Consider the following 20694-nt stretch of genomic DNA (forward strand, 5'->3'; position numbering starts at 1 on the left):
GGATATTATCAGATTTTACATAATTAACATTCATCAGCATTGTCTGATTCCTTCATGCCTGCAGCTGTTTGACCTCTTTTATTACTGCGGTGTATTTTATGCAATTTGACTCCTTCTACTCCAGAATGTAATAAAAACACACCTGTGCAATTCAATTTAACCTTTAAACCATTGCAAATAATGTTCTTTAAAGGCAAATCTATGTATTAGTATCACAGACATATACAGATTAAGGCAGATCACTGCATTAAAATTAAGAAAAATTGTTTAAAACAATTTATTTTGAGTTGAAAAAGCCAAGTTAGCATCACTGAATCAGCAGATTCCTGTTTTTATTTTTTATGACTTGATATCTTATAACTTCATACTTTATTTTTATTTATTATTTAATTTCGAAAAATAAATTTACATAATGACATAATAGCAGATATAATAAACAAAGAACTTGATATTAACCATCTTCATCAGTTCTGTCTAAATCAGGTCAATTATGGCTACAATCATACAGAATTTAACAGTCATGAAGTCAGCACTTACCAGGAGTATTCAGACCAGGTGTTATCAAAGAATGACCAGCAGAATAATCCACTGATTGAATAAAAATAACACCTGATTTTCCTAAAAGACGTAGGACAGGCGTGAGGCAGCCAAGCAAAAGCAACAAACTGTCAGTCCTGATTTTCATGACAGGAAACGTCAGTGAAGGTGAGGCTGTGACACACAAGAAAGAACAGACACCAGCAATCTGAACTGTTCGCTGCTGAGATTCACGCATTCGTGTGTGAAATCCGGCAGAAATCACGCAGACCACACGGTGTCAGTGCAACACAGCGAACAAACCCCGCAGAGCCGCCTGCAGGAGCAACATTACATAACCCGAAAAAAGGGCCGTGAAGCACCAGATGTTCTGCTTCTGATGCAGTTATCGATCATGAAGATGTGTGAGGTTTTTAGCTGTAATGAAACACTGATGTGGACCGACAGTGTGAGAGCGTGACCCCTGTGGATGCAGGGAAGAAGCTGTTTGTGCTTTTAATGGAAGTGAGGTTGATTTCTGCTTCACAGCCACGGCAGAAACACACGCATGCAAAAAGCACAGGAGTTTTTCTCATGGTGACATTACATTTTGGAGTACTGCTTGTCTTTTTGCTGTTGTTTGGTTGCTTAGTGTGTTTGCACCACATGTACATTTTGGTGATCACTGTTTTATTTAGAGATTCCTGCTGCTCTCTGCACACTGTTTCCTCATGTCTTTCTTTTCTTACATGATATTGTGCAACAAGCGTTGAATTCTGAAGGGTGGACTTAAACATCGAGCACACTTGTATACAAAATCCAAAGCTCTATTTGACATCTGTCTCAGCGTGTGAATAACTAACAAAAGCATTCAGTCGACTTAAATTAAAGTTTAAGCTGCACCAACACTGAAAATATCCCATAACATCATGTTAGTAAACAGCAGAATTGTCTGTAATCCAGATTTCTCTTAAGAAAAAAGCCCACAAACCGCTTTGGTGAACACTTTCAAAAGCCTGTTTTATATGTTTTGATGTATTTTTACTGCAGTACTACCTCATTCTGGCTTTTGGTTTCCATTTATTTATGCAGGATAAGAAGATCAATCAGCCAACTCACTTGTATATGACATCATAAGATGCAAAACTACTGGTATTAACAGTAAAATCACGCAACTGATGGATGGACTGATTTCATGTCCCATGAGACACAGATCATTCAGATGGAAGAGATGAAGGCTTATTTATTGACAAATGCACAACATAGGTCATAAAGCAGAAATATGAGTCGTGGACTAACAATAACCTCCTCAGTAAACATTTCAGTATGGCTTGTGTCATGCCTTTCAGTTACAAGGATTAAGACTCATAAATACACATAAAACTGGGAACAAGTGTGTGTAAGCCCGCTCAGCTTGGCTATAAGAGCGCAAACAAGCTAGCAGATAAACCACAGTATGTAGGTAAGCGTGTAAAAAGAAGCTGTATGATAAACATGAGTAAACAGAGCACATGCTACGAGAATAAATATGAAAATACAAAAACGTTAAAGAAGTTGTATATTTGTATTGCTGTTCACCGTCGTTACCTGTCAGACTCTCAGCTACAACGGCGAATGTTTACATTCTTTGGGAGACTAATGCTGCCTGCATGTTGCATAGCTTCCAGGGAATAATAAAAGTCAAGCTTTGTCAAAACTGAGATGATTTCTCCTTCGATACAACTCAAACCTGAAGCCAACGGTTCACCCCAAAGTTACTTTCAAGTCTTTAGCGTTTTCAGTTCAAAAACGACTATTCTGTGGCAGAGAGCGCTTGAAGACATCTGAGGCTTGGGTGATTTATCTGGAAGGTTTCGCCATTGTTGCATGACTTCAGCTGACGATTGTCTTAATGGAATAACTACGTTAATGCTTATTGGTGGTGGTGGATGCATTCAATTTGATTAATCTTTATTTGTCTGAACAAATGCCCATACAAACGCTAACCAAATATGATCTAAAGTGAGACTTTCAAAAACACTCCTGATCGATTCAACACACTTTCGTTGCTTCAGCCGTACCTGCTCAGGTATGACCAGTGATGTTGGTAAACTTTTGATGGTTATAATGGACGCTGCTCAGCCAGTTTGCTGACTTTATGGCATTTCTCTATTTGTGCTACACTGTCTTTAACATTCAACATTTTCTCATATTAGCCACTTGTGGCCACATTATTCAGCAAAAGCTACATTTTCATGCTTTGAATGTTGAATTTTGAACGTGTGAAGCCACATTTTTCTGCTTCCAGTCAAAAAGGCACTTCTCATCTAAACGGTCTCTCTGTAAAGCCAGATATGCAAACTGAAGCGCTGCAGATACTGTATATACAAATGACATAACTCATAGGCACTGAATCATTTACAAACTGCAGCAAAAAAGACATAAAAAACGATTTTTGGTCCTCTAAAAGCATACTTAGTCGTGGGAGTTGGTGGTGGCAGGTTTGGTTGCTACAAACTCAATTTACATGTCTCAAAAAAGTCAGTCATGTGATGTCTTTCTTGGATAATTTCTGTGTAAAGGCATTATATATGAAAAGACAAGGCACACGTTGGACCCTGGTCATCTGGACAATAAATTTAAATTTGTTCTCCTTGCACTTCCTTTTCCTGCTTCCTGCATGCTGTAGTCCGAGCATGGAAAGCATAAAGTCAAATTCTGTTCGGTGTTTCCCTTTCTTTTGGTTTCCTGTGTCAGTTTTGGTGTCGACGGGAAACTACGCATGGCTGTGGACGGAGATGCTTGACAGGTCGTTCCTGATGATCTCATTGACTGCAAAGGAAAGGAGAGGAGAGGACGGTCAGAGTGTCAGACGACCACCATGCTGAGTGTGTGCATGTACAGTGTGATGTTACATATGGTTTCTTTAAAGACCCTGAAAACCAGTTTTCTCGATTAGCTTCTTGCTCGTGATCTGACATTTTCTGCTGATGCTGAACTGTTTCAGGTGCATCACATAACAGATTTCTGTGTTTTTGCCATTTTTCTCACAGGTTGGACGAGGGCGGGACTCCTGTGATGTCACATTTTCTTACACCAATCAGAATTGAGAACCATTTGAATCAAAATCTGATGACCACACCCGCACGGTCCTGCAGAAGTTCAACATTTTATATGTGAATATTTAATGTGTTTTAAGAAAACAAGTTTTCAGGGCCTTTAAAAATAGCTTAAACTTGCACGTGTTGATATTTCGGCAGAGAAACAAGCTGTAAACACAACACCGACCAAACCCTGCAAAGCCGATTTGGCTAAAACGTTAGCAAATGGATGCTAATCTACACATGTAGCAGAAATGTAGAGCAGAATTAGCACCTGAAGCCCAATATTCACTCTTCTTTTAGCTCTGTTTTGGCCTCCTGAGGGAAACTTCTGGCTCTTTAGTTGCTAAATGCTCCACTGTGTTCACCTGCTAGCCGCTAAGCGTGTCTGCTAACCATTTGGCGGTGGGCAGGCAGCATTTAGTGGAATCTTTTGGCTGAAAATAGCTTCCTGAATGCTGTGGATGAACGTGGTGAGAGTGAACCAAAACAGGAAATGATTGAAGATGCAAGATGCTAAAATGCTCCGTAGAGCTGGGAGGAACTGCAGAGTTCAGATGTTAGCATAAGGATAGCTATTAGTGCAGCTTTAAGGTGCCATTTCCAGCCACTGTGAATACAATTCACTGAGCTCTGCAGCACCTGTTATTTCCTCTGAGTCAACCTAATAGAATCACTCTATATCTGAGATCCCCAGACCTTTTTTTTTTTTATCAAGAGAGATGATGCAACCTCCTGCTGTCTCTGAAGGATCCAGGTGCACTTGTTTGTCTGTTTTTATCAGCTGTGTACTTTGGCTGACGACGGGGGGATGATCCTGGAGCAACGCAGCCGGCTAACTGAAGCTAAAGCAGGAAAACATGCAGATATCGATGTGCCGATAACAGAGGAAAGGACAAATCACTCATTCTTTCCCCTCGCTTACAGGGGATTTAGATGAGTTCATTTTTCATCAGCGTTTACGGCTCTTATCTGCGAGCTCATTTGTCGTCTCCACAGTTCTTCTCTCTCTAATCAGCTTCTCGCTTTTTCAATCAGCCTCCGGGTTCAGGATCAGGCCCCACTCTGAGCTCTCACAAGGATGAAAAATGTGCGAGGGGAAGGGGAACACCCTTGGAGCCGGCCCCCGAGAACCTGAGCCAGCAGGCCGGGGGAGGAATTCCCTTTGACTGACTGGACGCTGGAAAAGCAGCCTGGAAACCTGAGATTCCCCTCCACACAATGGAATTATTGTTATTGTTTTTTTTATAAAAGAACATTTATTTTCATCACAAGGCAGCAGAGTAGCCCCTCCCTCGGTGACCCGGCACCGGCACAGCCGCTTCCTACCAGAACTACCACTCACTTCCTATCACGAGAGAGATGACGGGATGTAACGTGCCTCGCAACAGCTCTGCACAAAGAACAATCTTCAGCTGTTTGGAAGCAGATGGCGGCCATGATAAAAATAAAAAAATACAGCATATAAATGTGTCATAATCACCTCAAAGTAGTAAAACCCTAAATTCTGACTGAGTCTGTTTACAATTACAGAGCACAGAGCGATACGTTGCTCTCGTCTAGACGTGAGGTTAATGTGCTTGGCTCGCTGATTGACTGGGATTAATAAAGGAACGGGAAGATCTCATGAGAGGTTTGATAACTGCAGAACGGCAGCGCTCTCACAGGAGCGTGTCACAGGAACACAGAGACACACTGAAGCTATTAAACCGCGATGAGGACGGGGTGAGAGTCGAGGCAGCTCGGCTCGGAGAGGAACCTGGCAACGTGGAAGGTACTCGTCGAGACATTCAGGTGCTCTAAATCACTTCCTCTTGATTTAGCAGAGGGCCGAAAAAGGACAAGCTCATCGCCTGCGTGCAAGAGTTTATTCTTAAAGGGACGAAGCACCAATTTTACACATGAAGCTCAGTTTACTCGTCGTGAGGACGTCTCAGCCTGTGAAAACAGTTGTATAAAGGCCTCTGTGGTCCTGGATGGAGCTTTCTGAGCAAATAACCCTGATGATGTCGCTCACTTAATGAAAGAAAGTAGAAAAAAGAACCCCAAAACTTGCCATTTTAATGGGTTAATACAAGCTAGGCCACTGTTTTTGACCTTAATTTTAGCTGTGTAATACACCGTGGATAAATGGGTAGACCCATCTGTTCAATATTCATAGAGAGAATGAATTAAACCTAAACTGCCCAGACTTCAGCTTCACTCTCATCCGGATCAGCAGTAACTCTGTTACGCTACCAGTCGATTACAATGGCCTATTTTTCTGTGTGTACGGTAATGCAAGATGCTTTCTGACATAGCTCATCATCATGACAGCATGCTGCCACCAGCCATGTGAATATGAGAATATGACCAATATTACCAAAAGACATAGCTGAACCAGAAGAAATAAACACTCAAACCTCATCTCCACCCTCCTACAGCGTGTCGTTCCGCTGCCATGTGTGCTCTTCCCGGCCCAGACTGAACTGACTGACCTCCTCTCTTCTATTTGATCTGGCTTTGACCTTCTGCGCATCTGGAGGTGGAAGGATATAATCTTTGAGTTCAAACCTCAAGGGGAAGTTACTGCACCGACACATCGAGCCCAGACGCCGACATCAGGACACCGTCAGACCTCCACATCGCGTCAAACTATCAAAATTGCAGGTGAATGATGGCGTTCAGACATTTTTCTTTACGCGCCATCATGCGCCATATGTGGTGGAATAGCTTTCACCTGATGATGAAAAGGTTAACAGACATAATTCAGTAGTTTATTATGATATAAAACAAAAAAGGCCAGGCTGCGAAACTTTATCTTTTGCCCCACGGAGGCCACAACATTCACTGTTTATGTGTCGGTTGCCATGGCCCACTTTTCATTGTGCCGTCACATTTGATGTGGAGGATCTAATTGAAAAAAAAAAAAAAAGTCAATCTATTGATCTCTAAGTGTGTTTACAACAAAGTCCTAAAAATAGGGCCCAGCACCAGTGTGACATCTGTGTCATGTGCTCTCTGGCCACTTCGATTTCGATGAGCTAACATCAGCAGACGGTGAAAGGCTCTGCGCTCTCTGGTCTCATTCAGGAAAACTGAACTGAAATTTGAGAAAATAAAAGACATTTTTTTACATTATAAATGACACTAAGGATGTTCAGGCATGGCAGGGATCAATATTTTTGCAAAATAAATAAATACTGATTTGAAGGAAAAGTACTAAACACAGTTGAGAAAGCCTCGAGGTCCATTTAGTAGCTGCTCTGGAGGTTTCCGTCATATGACGTGGTCTTCATCAGCAGGTGGAGTTTGCCCAGCTGTGATGAGATTGTCCATTGGCTCAGAAACTGAAGTTCATTACTGATATGATCAAAATAAATACCTGCACATTTTAAACCTCGCTGTATATACTGTTTATTGCAACATCATTCTACATCTAAACTGTTTATTTCATATTTTTGCACGACTTATTGTTCAGGGGGTTTTTTTTTTTCAAACTGGAGTCGAATTCCTTGTCGGTGCACACACACTTGGCCCATGAAGCCAAGTCTGATCCTGATTCTGATCAAAAGCTCCAGAACAGCGACTAAATGGACCTTGTGGTGAGACTGTTTCCTCAGCTGCTGTTTTCAATGTCAAGAATGGACTTCAGCTTTTAAGTCAATGTGGACGAAAAGTCTTTGAAAAGTTGAAATTTGAACATCTCCCATCCCATCTGCTGAGGAAGATCATGTGATAGGACTGAAAGCTTCACCACATGGACCTTGTGGTTTCTCAACTGCTGGTTCCAAAGTCAAGAATTAACTGAAGCAACATAGGCTGAGTGGAAAAACTCTGAATATGCAGTACACTGTATGTACATCCTTCACGGTCAATCATATAACAGGATTACTCCGTATTAATCATGCGTGTAATACAGTGACATAAAACAGACAAACCTCTCTGATTAACCTCACTGCACTGCTGTTAATGTAACACAAGGCACTGCAATGTTAGTCAGTTAATTTATCTCAAACGCTTTGGTTATTCAAGAGCGAGGAAGGTGGGGTTTGATATGAAGTAATCCAGGAACTGCTTTCCTGTCCCATGGAGGTCCACAGCAGCTGGAGCTGACTGATAGAGCCCAGCTCTCCGACCAGGAAACCCCCCAACGAGCGAGGAACTCCCAAACAATTAGCAGGACAGCACTGTTTGCCTCATTAAGGGCTGAAACGCGTCAACGCGATCCGGCCTGTAATAACACAAAGCTACAGTGGAACCGATCAGCCGGCCAGATATTCAAATGAATTAGCTGAGGGACCAGAGCTGAGACAATGAGAGAAAAAAGATGGGAGGGGGGCAGAAATCACCACAAATCCCACCCCCGTTTACTGCCACGTCAAGCCCAGGCCACAAGCCACGAGATGTTCTTGGCCCACATGATGAGGCTCCTACTGGGTTACTGTTGGTCCCACAGAGCTGCTCTGTAGTTCAGCACAGATTCTGCCAATTTCTGTTTGACCCCAGGTATTATTTAAAAAGTAAATGTCTGGACAAAAGCAGTTTGTAGGCCTCAAGAAAATAAAATAATAGACAGAGAGAAGACGTCAGCGAAGCAGCACACAGTGCCATTGTTCTCTCAGACACAGGACCAGAAAAATGGAAACCTCTGTGCAGAAGACGTTCTCACATGTTCACATACACACTCTCTATGCACCTGGATATACATGCACACACACTCTTTTATCTGCTCTGTTGTTTTATCTTAGATATCCATTTGTTTGTCAGTTGCTTTAACATGAATTTAAATGCAAATTAGCTCCAGCTGGACACCCTGTGCACATACATTACGTCTGTTGCACTGTTTATCTGCAGTTTGATGAAGTTAAACTGGTCGTTGTATTGGATTTCATTATACTGTAAAGCGTTTCTAATACTTATGCTCCTCCATATATATAATCAGGTGGACAGAATATTAGAAACACTACATTACTTTTAATTCAGTCGTCTGCAAGACCACCACAAAGTCAGCACGCCAACACCTGAAGGAGGAAAGTGAAGGAAAGCGGTTTTCACACAAACTTTTTAAGCAAGCGTGTTTTTAATTACAGGGCTGCTGCATTGCATTACATCACTTTTTTCTCTTCTCTGGCCACTGTGTGCATTTAGAAATGCATCAGTAACCGTAACTGGCAACATGTAACACACAGCAGATGTGGATGTTGATGGATATGCGATAAAGCAGTGATACGTTTCCTCCAAATGTACTGTGCAAAGTGTAAATTAATGAAAAAGTCGGGGTGATAATGCTCCATATAAACTAATGTTAAATATTGCTTCTTTCTGCAAGCTGTGGCTGCAAGTGATATGAAGGAGCACTTGAGTTTACGTTTAAAATCAGACAGTCTTCAGTCAGATATTAGTCACAAGTTCACTCTCAAATACTTTTCCTATGATCATCAAAAGTCTCTGGTCATCAATTGTGCTGTTCTGACATCTAACAAGGCCACAACACGCCATAAAAAAGCATTTCGTAATGCTATTTGGCTCAGATCTGACTTCAAAATGCACGTTTTACTCATGTTACCTCACCGCTGACAAAGGTCTTCGGCACACTACTGTGCAGCATAACGTATGGCTTTGGCCGCTTCTTCCAGACTCTCACCGAGCCAAAGGGAAGCATGCAAACCTCTCAGTCAGCAAGTTTTATGGCAGCGTGGCCGGCCTCCATCTCCCTCGGCCTCACAGCGCCGGAGTTCAGACTGCGCACCCTGCAGCCTATAGCCCCGGCTCGGGGCCAGACAGCATGATTCAGACTTTCCATGAGCAGACATGTTTGTGACCTCTCGGGGGACGGTGCAAACAAAAAAAAAGTCTAACAGGGGGATCCTGATGAATACGAGAGGACTGAACAAACAGGGAAAAGATATCAGCTCTGATTGCAGACACGAAGGCAACAACAAAGCTCGGCTGGGGGATCAAAAACACCTGACTGTGTTACTTTTGTGTAGAAGTGAAGTGTACTGTGGCTGTTCAACAGGAAAAGTGGTCAAAGATTCATGTGTTTGAACTATTCACTTAAATCACTTGTGTTAAATTGTTCTGAAATTAAATCAAACTGCTCTACATTAAATAAATAATGAGTAATCTTGACTTCTGGCCATAATGCACAGATGAAACACACTCAGGATCCTGAATGCTCGCAGAGACAGTCGGTGTCTCAGCTCCCTGAAAGGCTCAGATGTCGTAGTTTGAGTTTTAACGAGCGCGGCTGACATGAAATTACAGTAACACCACACCTGAGCGTGGCCATAAAGCGAGAAGTCGTATCAAACTCTGCCAAAGGTTTTAATGAAGTGAGAAGCCACATTAACTTTGGAATGCTTAGTAAAATTTCCTTCAATTTGCCAGTGAAAACAAGTGTAATTGGATTCCCGGCTCCTCAGAAACATCCACTACAGTTATGCTGAAACTTTGATTTTATTTAAAAACTTTAACTATACCTGGTTTGAAACTAGAAATCCTCAGGAGACACGAGCAGCGGTGGCACCAGAGAGAGCGTAATTACAAATCAAGTCTTTAGCTCCAGCCAGCCAAGTATCCCCGCAGACAGGGTTAACAAGTGTTAATGTATTTACCCAGACTGCTCGGAGGAAGTGGCATGGGAGCAGTCTGAGTCCTCCAGTCTGCAGCAGCGTTTCAGCCGCCACCGCCAGGAAGCTGGGCCAGACCGTTCAGCCGGCGCTCTGGTGAGGGATCAAAGCCCGCTGCTCTGTCCGCTGATAGCTGCTGCTTAGTGTTTCTCCATCCTCTGCAGGGCAAGCGCACAGCCAGTTTCTTTTTGCCTCGAGGAAGCCCATTTATCCAATTTATTTCCAATCACCGCAGCCGAGAGCGCACGGCCTCCTGAACCTCAGCGGTGAGCGCAGAGGGCCAGAGCAGTGAGATCATGAAGTTTGTGCTCCTAAACCCTGCTCTCGCCGAGATAAATAAAGTGGGTCACAAAAACTGTATTTATTATATCAGCGAGCTTCAGGCGGGCTTGTCTCGTTCAGCGCTTAAAGCCATATATATCAAATACTAGACCACTGGGCTTCTTTGATCTAATTACCTCAGAAGTCAGACGATGAAGAAAGCTGACATATTAAAAAATGCAGGTCTTTTAGCAGCTGCTAATCAAGTACAGTAAGGCTTGCAACAGCTTTTGGTGAAGTCACCACTCCTCAGTCTACTCCTCCTACAGCGGTCAGCATGCTACCCAATGCTTCCTGAAGAGGCGGAATAACTTGGGAATTTTTAGCTTGAAAACATGTTTACTTTTCATCCTTTCCATGTAAAATGTTGCAATGCTTGCTTGTCCTGCGCTGAGAATAACATTTGGGAAAAATGCTTGTTGGTTTTTTGCTGATTGGAAGTTGGAAGAAATTGTCCGGCATACGACCCTCCATCACTTCTATACTTTGGTTTAGTAAGACTTGAATAAACGAGGTGTAATGTGGTAATGAATGAGCTTTAGAGGTGCTGGTAGGCCGATTTTTTTTTAACCTTTAGTCAGAGCCAGGCTAGCTGTTTCCCCTTGTTTCCAGTCTTTATGCTAAGCTAAGCTAAGCTAAGCTAAGCTAATCGGCTGCTTGCGGTAGCTTTATATTTACTGTACAGGCTTGAAAGTGGTATCGAGGTTCTCTTCTATCCACAAGAAAGCAAATAAGTCTTTTCCCAAAATGTTGAACTGTTCCTTTAAATGACAACCACTGAGGAGATCCAAGACAAACGGACTTCGAAAGGCCAAGACATTCAGCTGCTGGCGAAGTGATCGGTGACTCACACGATATTGATCTGAAATCCTATCTGCACCTGCAGATATATTATGGTCATTATATGTTGGAGGACCATAAAAACCTTTTTGTTTAGTTAATTAGGGGGTTGGGCGGGTTGCTCGCTTTATAATTTTTTCCATGCGCTGGATTAGAAAGCATCATTTGGTATAATAATAAAACTTTTCCCTCACCATCATCAAGGTACATCTGGTCCAGCTCCTGTGGTTCTTGTTTGATGCTGACAGCAAGCGTCGGGGGGCTGCCGTCCTCCTGAAGGGAGGCACGCCCCCTCTCTGGCGCCTTGGGGTGCTGCTGAGCTCCCGGGCTGGCGCTGCCGCTGACCGGCGGCGCTGGTGTCATGCAGTGGCTTGGAGAGAAGGGGGCGTCAGTCGGGGTGGAGGGCTGCGAGGTCGGGGAGGAGGAGGAGCTGCTGGGCGCATAGAGGCCAGGCTGGAAGCGCCCGGGCGTCTCCTGGATGATGGAGACGTGCGGGATGGGGGACTGCTGGCCCGGGTGTTGGACAGCTGGGCCGGCAGGGAGGCACTTGGAGAAGGGCGACGGCGACAGGTCGTGCAGTTTGGGGCTGGTGCTCGGAGAGGACGGGGAGGGCAGCGAGGAGGGCTTGGCTGCCAATCTTTGCTGGCTGACAGAGTAAGGCCCGCCCACCACGCACGGCCTGAGGTCAGAGGTCATCATCGGGGTCATGACCTGAGGGGGGAAGTACGGCTTTGGGTGCAAGGACAGGCCGGGGCCGTGCTGGCTGCACACCAGAGGGGCGTCGTAGTCGTCATGTGGCTCCGTCTTTATTGTTGGAACTGAGAGAAGAAGAAGGAGAAGCTAAATGAGCAAACACACATTCCAACCGTCCTGAAAGTGTGTGTGAGTGAGTGGGTTTGTGGCTAGGATACCCGCTGCCAAACAAACACTCTCATCAATGAGACTCTGTGTCTGGGCCCGAGCTCTCCCACCCCACCGAAAATATTCACAAAAAAGCAGGAAAAAAGGGATGACTCATCAACACGAGAAACATCCAGCTGCTCGATAATAAAATGCCTATTTTCTTTGGACCCTGCTCTGGTGCTAATATCCACTAAATGTGCGATATGAAATATGTTGCTGTAACAGCAGCTCCGTGCTCAGCAGGGTTCAGCAATTTAAAATAAATCACCGCTCGCTCATTGAGACAAAGACAAGAAATTTAAGTGAACGTGAAAGCTGAAAAAGACAAAATGGAGGCTTCGGGGGGTTTGAGAATTGTGGTTGTTGCACTAGAGAGAACCGATGCTGAGTTCAAATGAGGCAGGACTTGTTCTCAGTCGCCGGCGTCTTGGCCACCCGTCCGGATTCCAGCGCAAAAACATGTTGGACACCGGGTTCTGAAATGTGGGCCGTCAATCTGCTGCAGCTCCTGACACGACATCAATCTTATATAACAAGCGATTGGGTCCAGTTACAAGCGAACGACAGCACGGCTCTGGCCCTGAGCTCCACCACTGCATCACCAAACTGGATCTATTCCTTCTTTGTACTGAGGCTGTTTCAGATTAAAACGTGAAGCTTGAAATCGCAGCTGAAGCAGGAAACCACTTCTCTTCTCCCTCCTGCGATTGGCATTCTTGTATTTTACTGTTCGCTTTTCATGATTTCGCTTGCTTAGAAACCTCTTGAAAAAGATATTTTTAGTCTGGCAGGCTAAATAAAGGGCCAATTAGACTGAAAAGAGTGAAACTAGGACGCGTCATGCCTCACTGAAGCCTCCACTGTCAACAACTGTAAAAGAGGAACTGCGATGAGATGGTTACGCCAACCGCGGCACTAAAATAGCACACGCGCCCCTATTTTGGGCCCGTTCGGAGGAAGTGCGTCTGTCTGCCTGCGGAGGATAAGATGCACAGAAAGCAGCAGAAGAGGTGCCAGTGTTTGTGTTGCCACAAAACAGAGCGTGGCCCTGGGTTTCCGGAGCGTGTACTGTAGGCCCCAAAAATAAATCTGTTTGTGTAGGAGCTGAGCGAACACCTGCTGCAAAAAACTGAGTCTCATCGCGGAAGAATTCCCCATTTCTTTGAGACTTTCTTGCAGACATGCAGGACATACTGTCCACCCCGGCTCCACAGACCTCAGGAGACACTGACCAGACGAGCTGTCCCCCAGACTCTCCCCTCCCTCGCTCGCGCTCTCTGCGTCCCGAGGACAATGCTCCACTTTCACGGCGGGGCACTCCGTCGCCCACGTTCAGGGCTGGGCCAGTCCGCTTGAATCGCAGCTTTGAACCACCCACTGGCTTTGCGCTCCAAGCCCGGAGTGCAATTAGCAGCGGTTTTTACATTTCAGTTGGTGGGTCAGTGTTTATATTTAGCTTGGCAATAGCTTCTCTATTCAAATAACATGCTTTTCCCATGCCCCCTTCCCCACCCTTGTGTGTCCAGTCACCGCAGGGTTCATGCAGCTACAGGTATGGAAAAGAACAGATTTTATAGATTTTTTTTTACAATGAAGGAATAACAGGGTTTGCTTTGTTCCTCCCTAGCAAACCGCCAGACAAGGGGGAAAACAAACTGTTTGTTCTCGTCTTCAGATGTAAGATGCTGGCAAAAATGTTTCTAATTAGTCTGGGATGTGAAAGACAGCGAGCAGACGCAGGACGGGGAAGCGCTGCGGTGATGACAGGAGAGCAGAAGAAAGGCGGAATAAGCAAGGATGTGCTGAGGGCTTAATAAGGAGGCATTTTGCTATTTTGGAGATGCATTTCTGTGATATTTGAATGTCTATGAAGCACTCTGGTGACAGGTTTTTCACCAAATGTCAGCCAGACACCAAACTCCGCTGAAAGAGGCTCTTAATCATCACTGCAAAAAGCAAAATATCTGAGATGAAGTATCTGAACTCAAGGCAGTGTGTGCTGCTTGTTTGGTGTCTGACAGGATTGATCTTCTCACCAGGCAGCTCTTGTTTTAAGCTTTAATCTGTCCTTAATTATCTGAATTTAGAGCTGTATCTGCTTGAAACAGGAATTTCCAGAAGTCTAAACATGTTTGATCGACGTTGACAAAGCTACTTTTAAGATATTTTTACATGTTTTAAAAATCTTGGTGATTTTCCTGCTCTGTTCACAGATAATTTAGCTTATTTTTTGCCATTTTATTGGCTTTTTTCTTGTTTTTGAGAGTGTCTGCAGTGTGACTCACTGCAGTGATTGGCCGGCACCTCCTTTGACAAACATCTAAAAACTATTCTCAGCTTATCTGCATCCTAAATTTCATTTATCACATCATCAAAGAGCTGCTTGAGCAGAAAAGCAGCATCACGCTTCAGCACCGTAACTACATCACTAAACGCATCATTGCTTACTCCATCCATAAGGATGTGAATGTGCATGAGGAGCAGAGCTTTACCGCTGGCGGGGACGTAGGTGAAGCGCTGGTACTGGCTTCTTTTCCTCTTGCCGTTGCAGACGTAGAAGTTGACGTGGACCGGAGCGGAGATTCTTTGGTTGCGATAGGGAGGGATCTCAACGAGGATTGAAGTCTGCAACGAAGACAAACATGAAGTGAAGTCGTGCATTCATGTAGTTTGTGCTGTGTGAAGCTTCCTCATTTGATTCATGGTGCATGAACGTTATGTTGAACTCTGCGCTCCGTTTTTTTTACCCGGTCTGTCTCTGGTGCTGCTGTAGTTTGCCTCTCGACGATCAATGAAGTGTTATTTTATCTTGTATTAAATACAAAAAAGGTGATTTTTGTCAATCACTTTGGAATGAAAAGGCACTTTCATTCATAAAGATGCCACACTGAGAGCAGAATATGAGCAAAAAAAGGGGGAAACTGAGCTTTGAGTGTTTTTTATTCATCGCTTGTACTGATGAATGAATGTTTGCCACATATGCGCACTAACCCTTGAGATTTTTGCGGTTGAAGATATTGTTGCCGTTTGTTTTTGTTTCTTTGTCCCGTTCTTGTGTTCACTTAGTCGTCCTCCCTTTGAATCCATAGCCTGGAGTTGTGTGTGTTTTTCTGGGCGGCGGATAATATCTGAAACTCTGGTTGTAATCCAAACGAGGGAGCCACAAAGAGACCCTGAAGTGAGGTTACAGAGAGCCGTGGTTGTTTGCACAGTGAATAACTCAGCTGAATGTGAATAAATTGAACTCGGGATTGTCCGGATAGTTTATTTCCCCAGCAGAGCTTCCTGCTGTCTGAGAAGAGAGTGACGGCCAGGAGCGACAACGTTCACGAGTTCAGCCTTTGGCCATACAAGCCCTGTGTGTGTGTGTGTGTGTGTGTGTGTGTGTGTGTGTGTGTGTGTGTGTGTGTGTGTGTGTGTGTGTGTGTGTGTGTGTGTGTGTGTGTGTGTGTGTTTCTGTGCATGTGTGTGTGAACAGAGGTGCTGCTCAGTAGCCACGCAGGAAGTCATCTGTCTACCAAACAGTGCTTCGGAGGACGGCTGGCCCTGACATGCGCAGGTGAGAGCTGACACCCGTTATATTAAATCACTACAGTCGTAAAGACAAGTGAAGCCAGATGAGGCTTTTCGACTTGTATTCACTGCCGTCCATCTGTCCTTCAGAGAATTAGCTGCTAAAAATTTTGGAAATGCTTCACAATTTGAACTGCGCACAGGAACATTTGCAGCGTTTCACTGGTGTCGCTGCTTGTCAATTCACACACGCTGATAAGAAACAGGCTCGATTTTTCATCCAAAACATACACGAGTGACATCATCCTCTTACTTTTCTGAAAGCTTTACGTGCACATGCGCCGTGTTGTGAAAACAACCCGCCGAGGACCGAACGAGACCTTCAATTTGTGCAGAAAGCAGGAAAAACTAGCGTTGACATGTTTTTACCTGACAAAACTAATTTCTCTCGTGTGGACGGGAGGAGGAAAGATGTGACAAATTGAGCATGAAGGAGCATTTTTGGACTGCTCGGATGAGCCTTTCAGGAGCATTTGTCTAAGTTTATATGAGCAGTCTGATGTATCTAATTGTAAATAGTTTGTGAAATTAAAGCGGAATCATCCCTCATCTCCCTCATCTGCGCGGAAGGTCAGCGTGTGCAGGTGACGGCAGCGCTGAGGTATTCTGTCTGTGGTTTGGTCTGCGTTGTGGTGGAACAGCAGAGGTTAAACCTGGCCAAGGCAGCGTCAGTGTTTAAAATGGGACCACTCCAAGCAGACTGGGCTGAGAGGGGAGGGAGGCGGGGAGGCCCTTTGTCTATTCAAGCAGACAGATGTGTCCCAGCAGTCAATGTGTGTGTGTGTGTGTGTGTGAAAGAGAGCGAAAGTGTGTATGTTTTGCAATAGGAAGACACTGGGAGCAGGTGCAGCGCCTCACATATAGACACCCTCTAATCCCCTCGTCTATCTCCCAGACTCCCACCACTGCATCGCTCTCTCTCTCTTTCTCTGTCACAGGCCAAGACAGGACACACTGCCAAGCACGAACTCCCACAGGTTGAAGGCTGAACTTTTGAAAACCTTTTCCACACATTTCAAACACAACACTGCTGTTACCCCCCCCCCCCCGAAAATCTGCACTCATACTCTGCACTAGTTTCCCTTGCTTGTGTGGACCACTATGTGTGGTGTGTGTGCGTGTGTGTGTGCGTGTGCGTGTGTGTGTGCGTGTGTGTGTATCCCATGTCCATTTTAACTGTGCGTTAAAGGAATGGTTCAACATTTTGGGAAGCCATCGTCTGATTAGCCTAGCTTAGCACAAAGACTGGAAACAGGGGGAAACAGCTAGCCTGGCTCTGTCTGGAGCAGACAAATAAAACTGCAATGTGATATTTATAAATTCAGTTTGCATAGGGATAAAACAAGATATAATAATATATAAACTGATTAACTTTAGAGCAGCTGGTAGGGAGATTGTGCTATGTTCGGACAGAGCCAGGCTAGCTGTTTCCAGTCTTTATGCTAAGCTAAGCTAACTTCAGATAGCTGCTCACATTACCGCACAGCAACTCTTGGCAAGAAAGTGAATAAGGGTATTTCCCAAAGTTAGGAACTACTCCTTTAAAGTAACTTTACACAAAAACACCCTCAAAAAACACCAATTTTTCTATCATAGCTTTGAAGTGCGGCTGTAATCCTCCAGTATTTGACTATTACTTCAGGTGCACAAGTAGCGCTTTAGCTAACATCTGCACATTTACATTTCCAGTGGTGTCCAGCCATGCAGGTGGTCCCTTTTTGCATGTTATGAGTTTGAGATGTAACTGGAATTTTGTTTGTGCTCACACCATAAAACACTGATGCTTACTGGGGTGAAAGCAGAATATTCGTGGATGGATATCTCAACATTAGGGCAAATAAAACCCAAATATATCTGCTCATTTGGCTACCATTACAGATATGAGTGTCTAGTTTTGCATGTATGGCGAGCAGGCCCTTTAAAGTAGTGAAAATCCAGATTTGTGATGCTGAATTCAACAGGCTCAACAGAAAATGTTTTGCCACTTAGTTTGAGGTTTAGAGCAGCTGCTTCATCCTCAGAGCTTTAATCCTAAATCAGGCTGCATTGGTCACAGATAACAGCGTCACGTGTATCACTTACAGACTTTGAGGCGTCTCTATCAACCTTGGCCTCGGTCTCCCAGAGGTGGTGGCCATCTGAAAGAAACGGGAAAAGAGAAAAAAGGAGTTTTTTTTAATGACAGATCGGAAAATAACCCACCTACTTGGCTCCCAACAGAAATGAAGAAATGGAATGAGCTTTGCTATTATCATCTGTTACATCAGTGATATATAAAACAGCTTCAGAGAGCCGAGGGTATCGCACACGTCAGACCGTCTGACCCGCCGCTCATGAGCTCATATCCTCAGTTAACAAACCTGAGACAGAAAGAGACGACAGAGGGAGAGAAATCTGATCCAATCCTAAAAAAACAAAAAAACAGTCATACCAAAGAGATGAGCGACATCTTTGGTGGTTGAGAGAAACCTTGACTTCATCGCTGTGTGGAATCCCAACATGCTCGAGCAGCTGGTCGGCTCGTTAATACGCAACGACTGGAAACTGACAACTCGCCTCAGCTCTCAAACTTCTGATTTCTTGTGTTCTCATAGGAATCCTTCTGTTATCCCCATATAACGATGGTTAAATGGTATTGGTATTTGCTCTTTTTCTGGTAATGCGTCGCCACAATAAAGAGGTTTTCCCATCAGCCAATAAAACGGGGCATCATGTGAGCTGTCGGAAAACACGGGCAAGTTTGATTTGTCACTCTGCCCAGTGAAATGTGAGTAAAACTATAATTTTAACAACTTATTAGGCACAGAGGGAAACATTTGCAGTTTCTTTAGACCCCTGACTCATTAACAAGGCCCTAAAAAGACACAGAATGACTGTGAAAACGACTTTACGTGGAAAGGAAACTGCCGCTTAAAGAAAAAAGGTCAGCTGTGGCCAATCTTTCTTGAAGAAAATGAAGTGAGATATGCGCCGTGTTGCTCAACAGGCCGTCTGCAGTTTGATAAGTGGAGGGTTTGAATTGAGCAGACGGCGCGGTGCAGATGGATGGGGTAGCACTAGGAGTTGTGAGGTGGCAGAGATGGAGGAGGTGCAGCTTGGCACTGACAGCTTCTATTATGTCTGGGAAGACACTGGAAACCTGTTTACCTCTGCTCCGATCGCACTCTCCCTTTGCTTTCTCTGGTGGATCTGAGCTTTAGCTGCTGCTCTTTAATATCAGATGCATCCGCTAAAAGAGAGGGACCCTTTACTCCCAAAGGTAAAACAAACAGAGAACTGTCAATGCACCAATAACCAAAACGGGAATGACAAACTCAAAACTTTTCAAACTCATGACCACTCAGCTTTAAAAACACATGCTGACGTTTCTGAGTGCACTTCTTTGGGTCACTTGTCCAGTGCACCTGCTGGTAATTAGTCTTTGGAGCTGGGACACAGTTATGGTTTTAACATCCTAATTGTCTGGCAAGGTTTTCTGCAGACCTCTCTGTCTGAGCATTTCAAATAGCACCTGGAGACAGAGGCTTCAGATCATAATGTCCCTCATTCAAACCTGCTTCAGATTATTTACACACATTATCCATAATAACTGCTGCCATGCCAACTTGGAAGCTGTAAGTTTTGCCATGTTTTCTATTGTTTTGCTGTTTATTTTGTAGGCTAGCCTGTTGACCTCGGTGTTAGCATGTTGCTCGGCTAGTAGCTAGTGTCTGCTCCTACGCTCTGGGGTGATTTTGGACAGTTGAGGGACAATCAAGTGTGTTTCTGTTTATGCAGCTAAAAGCTAAGCTAAAACTGCCTTCTTAGGCCTGTGGGAGCTGACCAATCAGAGAAGCCTGGGCTTTTCGGGAGGCGGGCCTTAAAGAGACAGGAGCTAAAATTAGTGACTCAGACAGCAACGTACAGTATGTGAGAAATAATGTGTTTTTTGAACATTAAAGTATGTAAAACTAGTAGACACTCAAAATAAACATATGAACCTGACAATGAGCATAAAACGACGTCTTTAAATGAAGTTAGTGAGGAGAGACAAAGGCTAATAGTTGAGACCATTTCCCCTCGTCTTCCTGAGACATGTAACCGTGGACGCCTGGTGACAGATGAGCTTAGAACCTGCAGCCTAAAACCTCACAATAACAAAAGCACTGCATTTTCTGGTGCCGTGTTAACGATCGTGACTGGTGCGAAGCAAGGTGCAGACATCTGGCGAACGAGAAAACACACCAGTGTGTGTTCCCCTGAATCAAATACAACATTTGCAAACCATGTTGCGAGGAAGCCGACGTGTAAACAATAGAAATGAAAACAGTCTGTCATACAGGAAGTTGTACAGGATCTCTGCTCGCACACAGTGTCCAGTGGATATTTTAGTTTTATGTTGTAAAGGCATATTCTACAGGTTTTAAATCAGTATGATGATTTATTGAATCTTGTTCTCAAACATCTTATCATGAGTGTTCGAACTTTAACCTCACCCACTCAGTTTCAGCTCCAGTGCTGAGATGACCTCTTCCTCCATGAAACTGATTCTGTCTTTAAGACGTGTTTGTTTGACTAAACTTCACTCTGCCAGCGCGTCTCCGTCTTTTCTTTCCCTGTTTCTCCTGCTCTGTCTCTCGCTGCCTCTCTCCACGTCGGGAACCTCTCCAGAAGGGAAGCCTTCACAGCCGATGTCGATCCGTGGGAGGTAAACATGTTTTTCAGATCTCCCTCTTCGTCTCTCTCTGCGTCTCCCCGTCTGCTTCTCTCTCTCTCTCTCTCTCTCTCTCTCTCTCTCTCTCTCTCTCTCTCTCTCTCTCTCTCTCTCTCTCTCTCTCTCTCTCTCTCTCTCTCTCTCTCTCTCTCTC

General features: G+C 44.3%; 1 protein-coding gene across 2 annotated transcripts in view; it reads right to left on the reverse strand.

The window, feature by feature from the left end:
- Positions 1 to 2749: 2749 nt before the first annotated feature.
- nfatc1 (nuclear factor of activated T cells 1) overlaps positions 2750 to 20694 on the reverse strand; it is a 36837-nt gene continuing 18892 nt past the window's right edge. The window contains exons 7-10 of one of the 2 annotated variants that reach the window (XM_070985435.1): positions 17930 to 17985; positions 14767 to 14899; positions 11566 to 12189; positions 2750 to 3327 (exon numbers count right to left, since the gene is read on the reverse strand). In XM_070985435.1, the coding sequence (XP_070841536.1) occupies positions 3272 to 3327; positions 11566 to 12189; positions 14767 to 14899; positions 17930 to 17985 (869 nt within the window). In that variant the 3' untranslated portion in view covers positions 2750 to 3271. Of the gene's footprint in view, positions 3328 to 6013; positions 6115 to 11565; positions 12190 to 14766; positions 14900 to 17929; positions 17986 to 20694 lie in introns of those variants that run through there. The other variant, XM_070985434.1, reaches the window with a different exon arrangement.

Source organism: Chaetodon trifascialis, chromosome 17, assembly GCF_039877785.1.
Source record: "Chaetodon trifascialis isolate fChaTrf1 chromosome 17, fChaTrf1.hap1, whole genome shotgun sequence".
NCBI lineage: Eukaryota > Metazoa > Chordata > Actinopteri > Chaetodontiformes > Chaetodontidae > Chaetodon > Chaetodon trifascialis.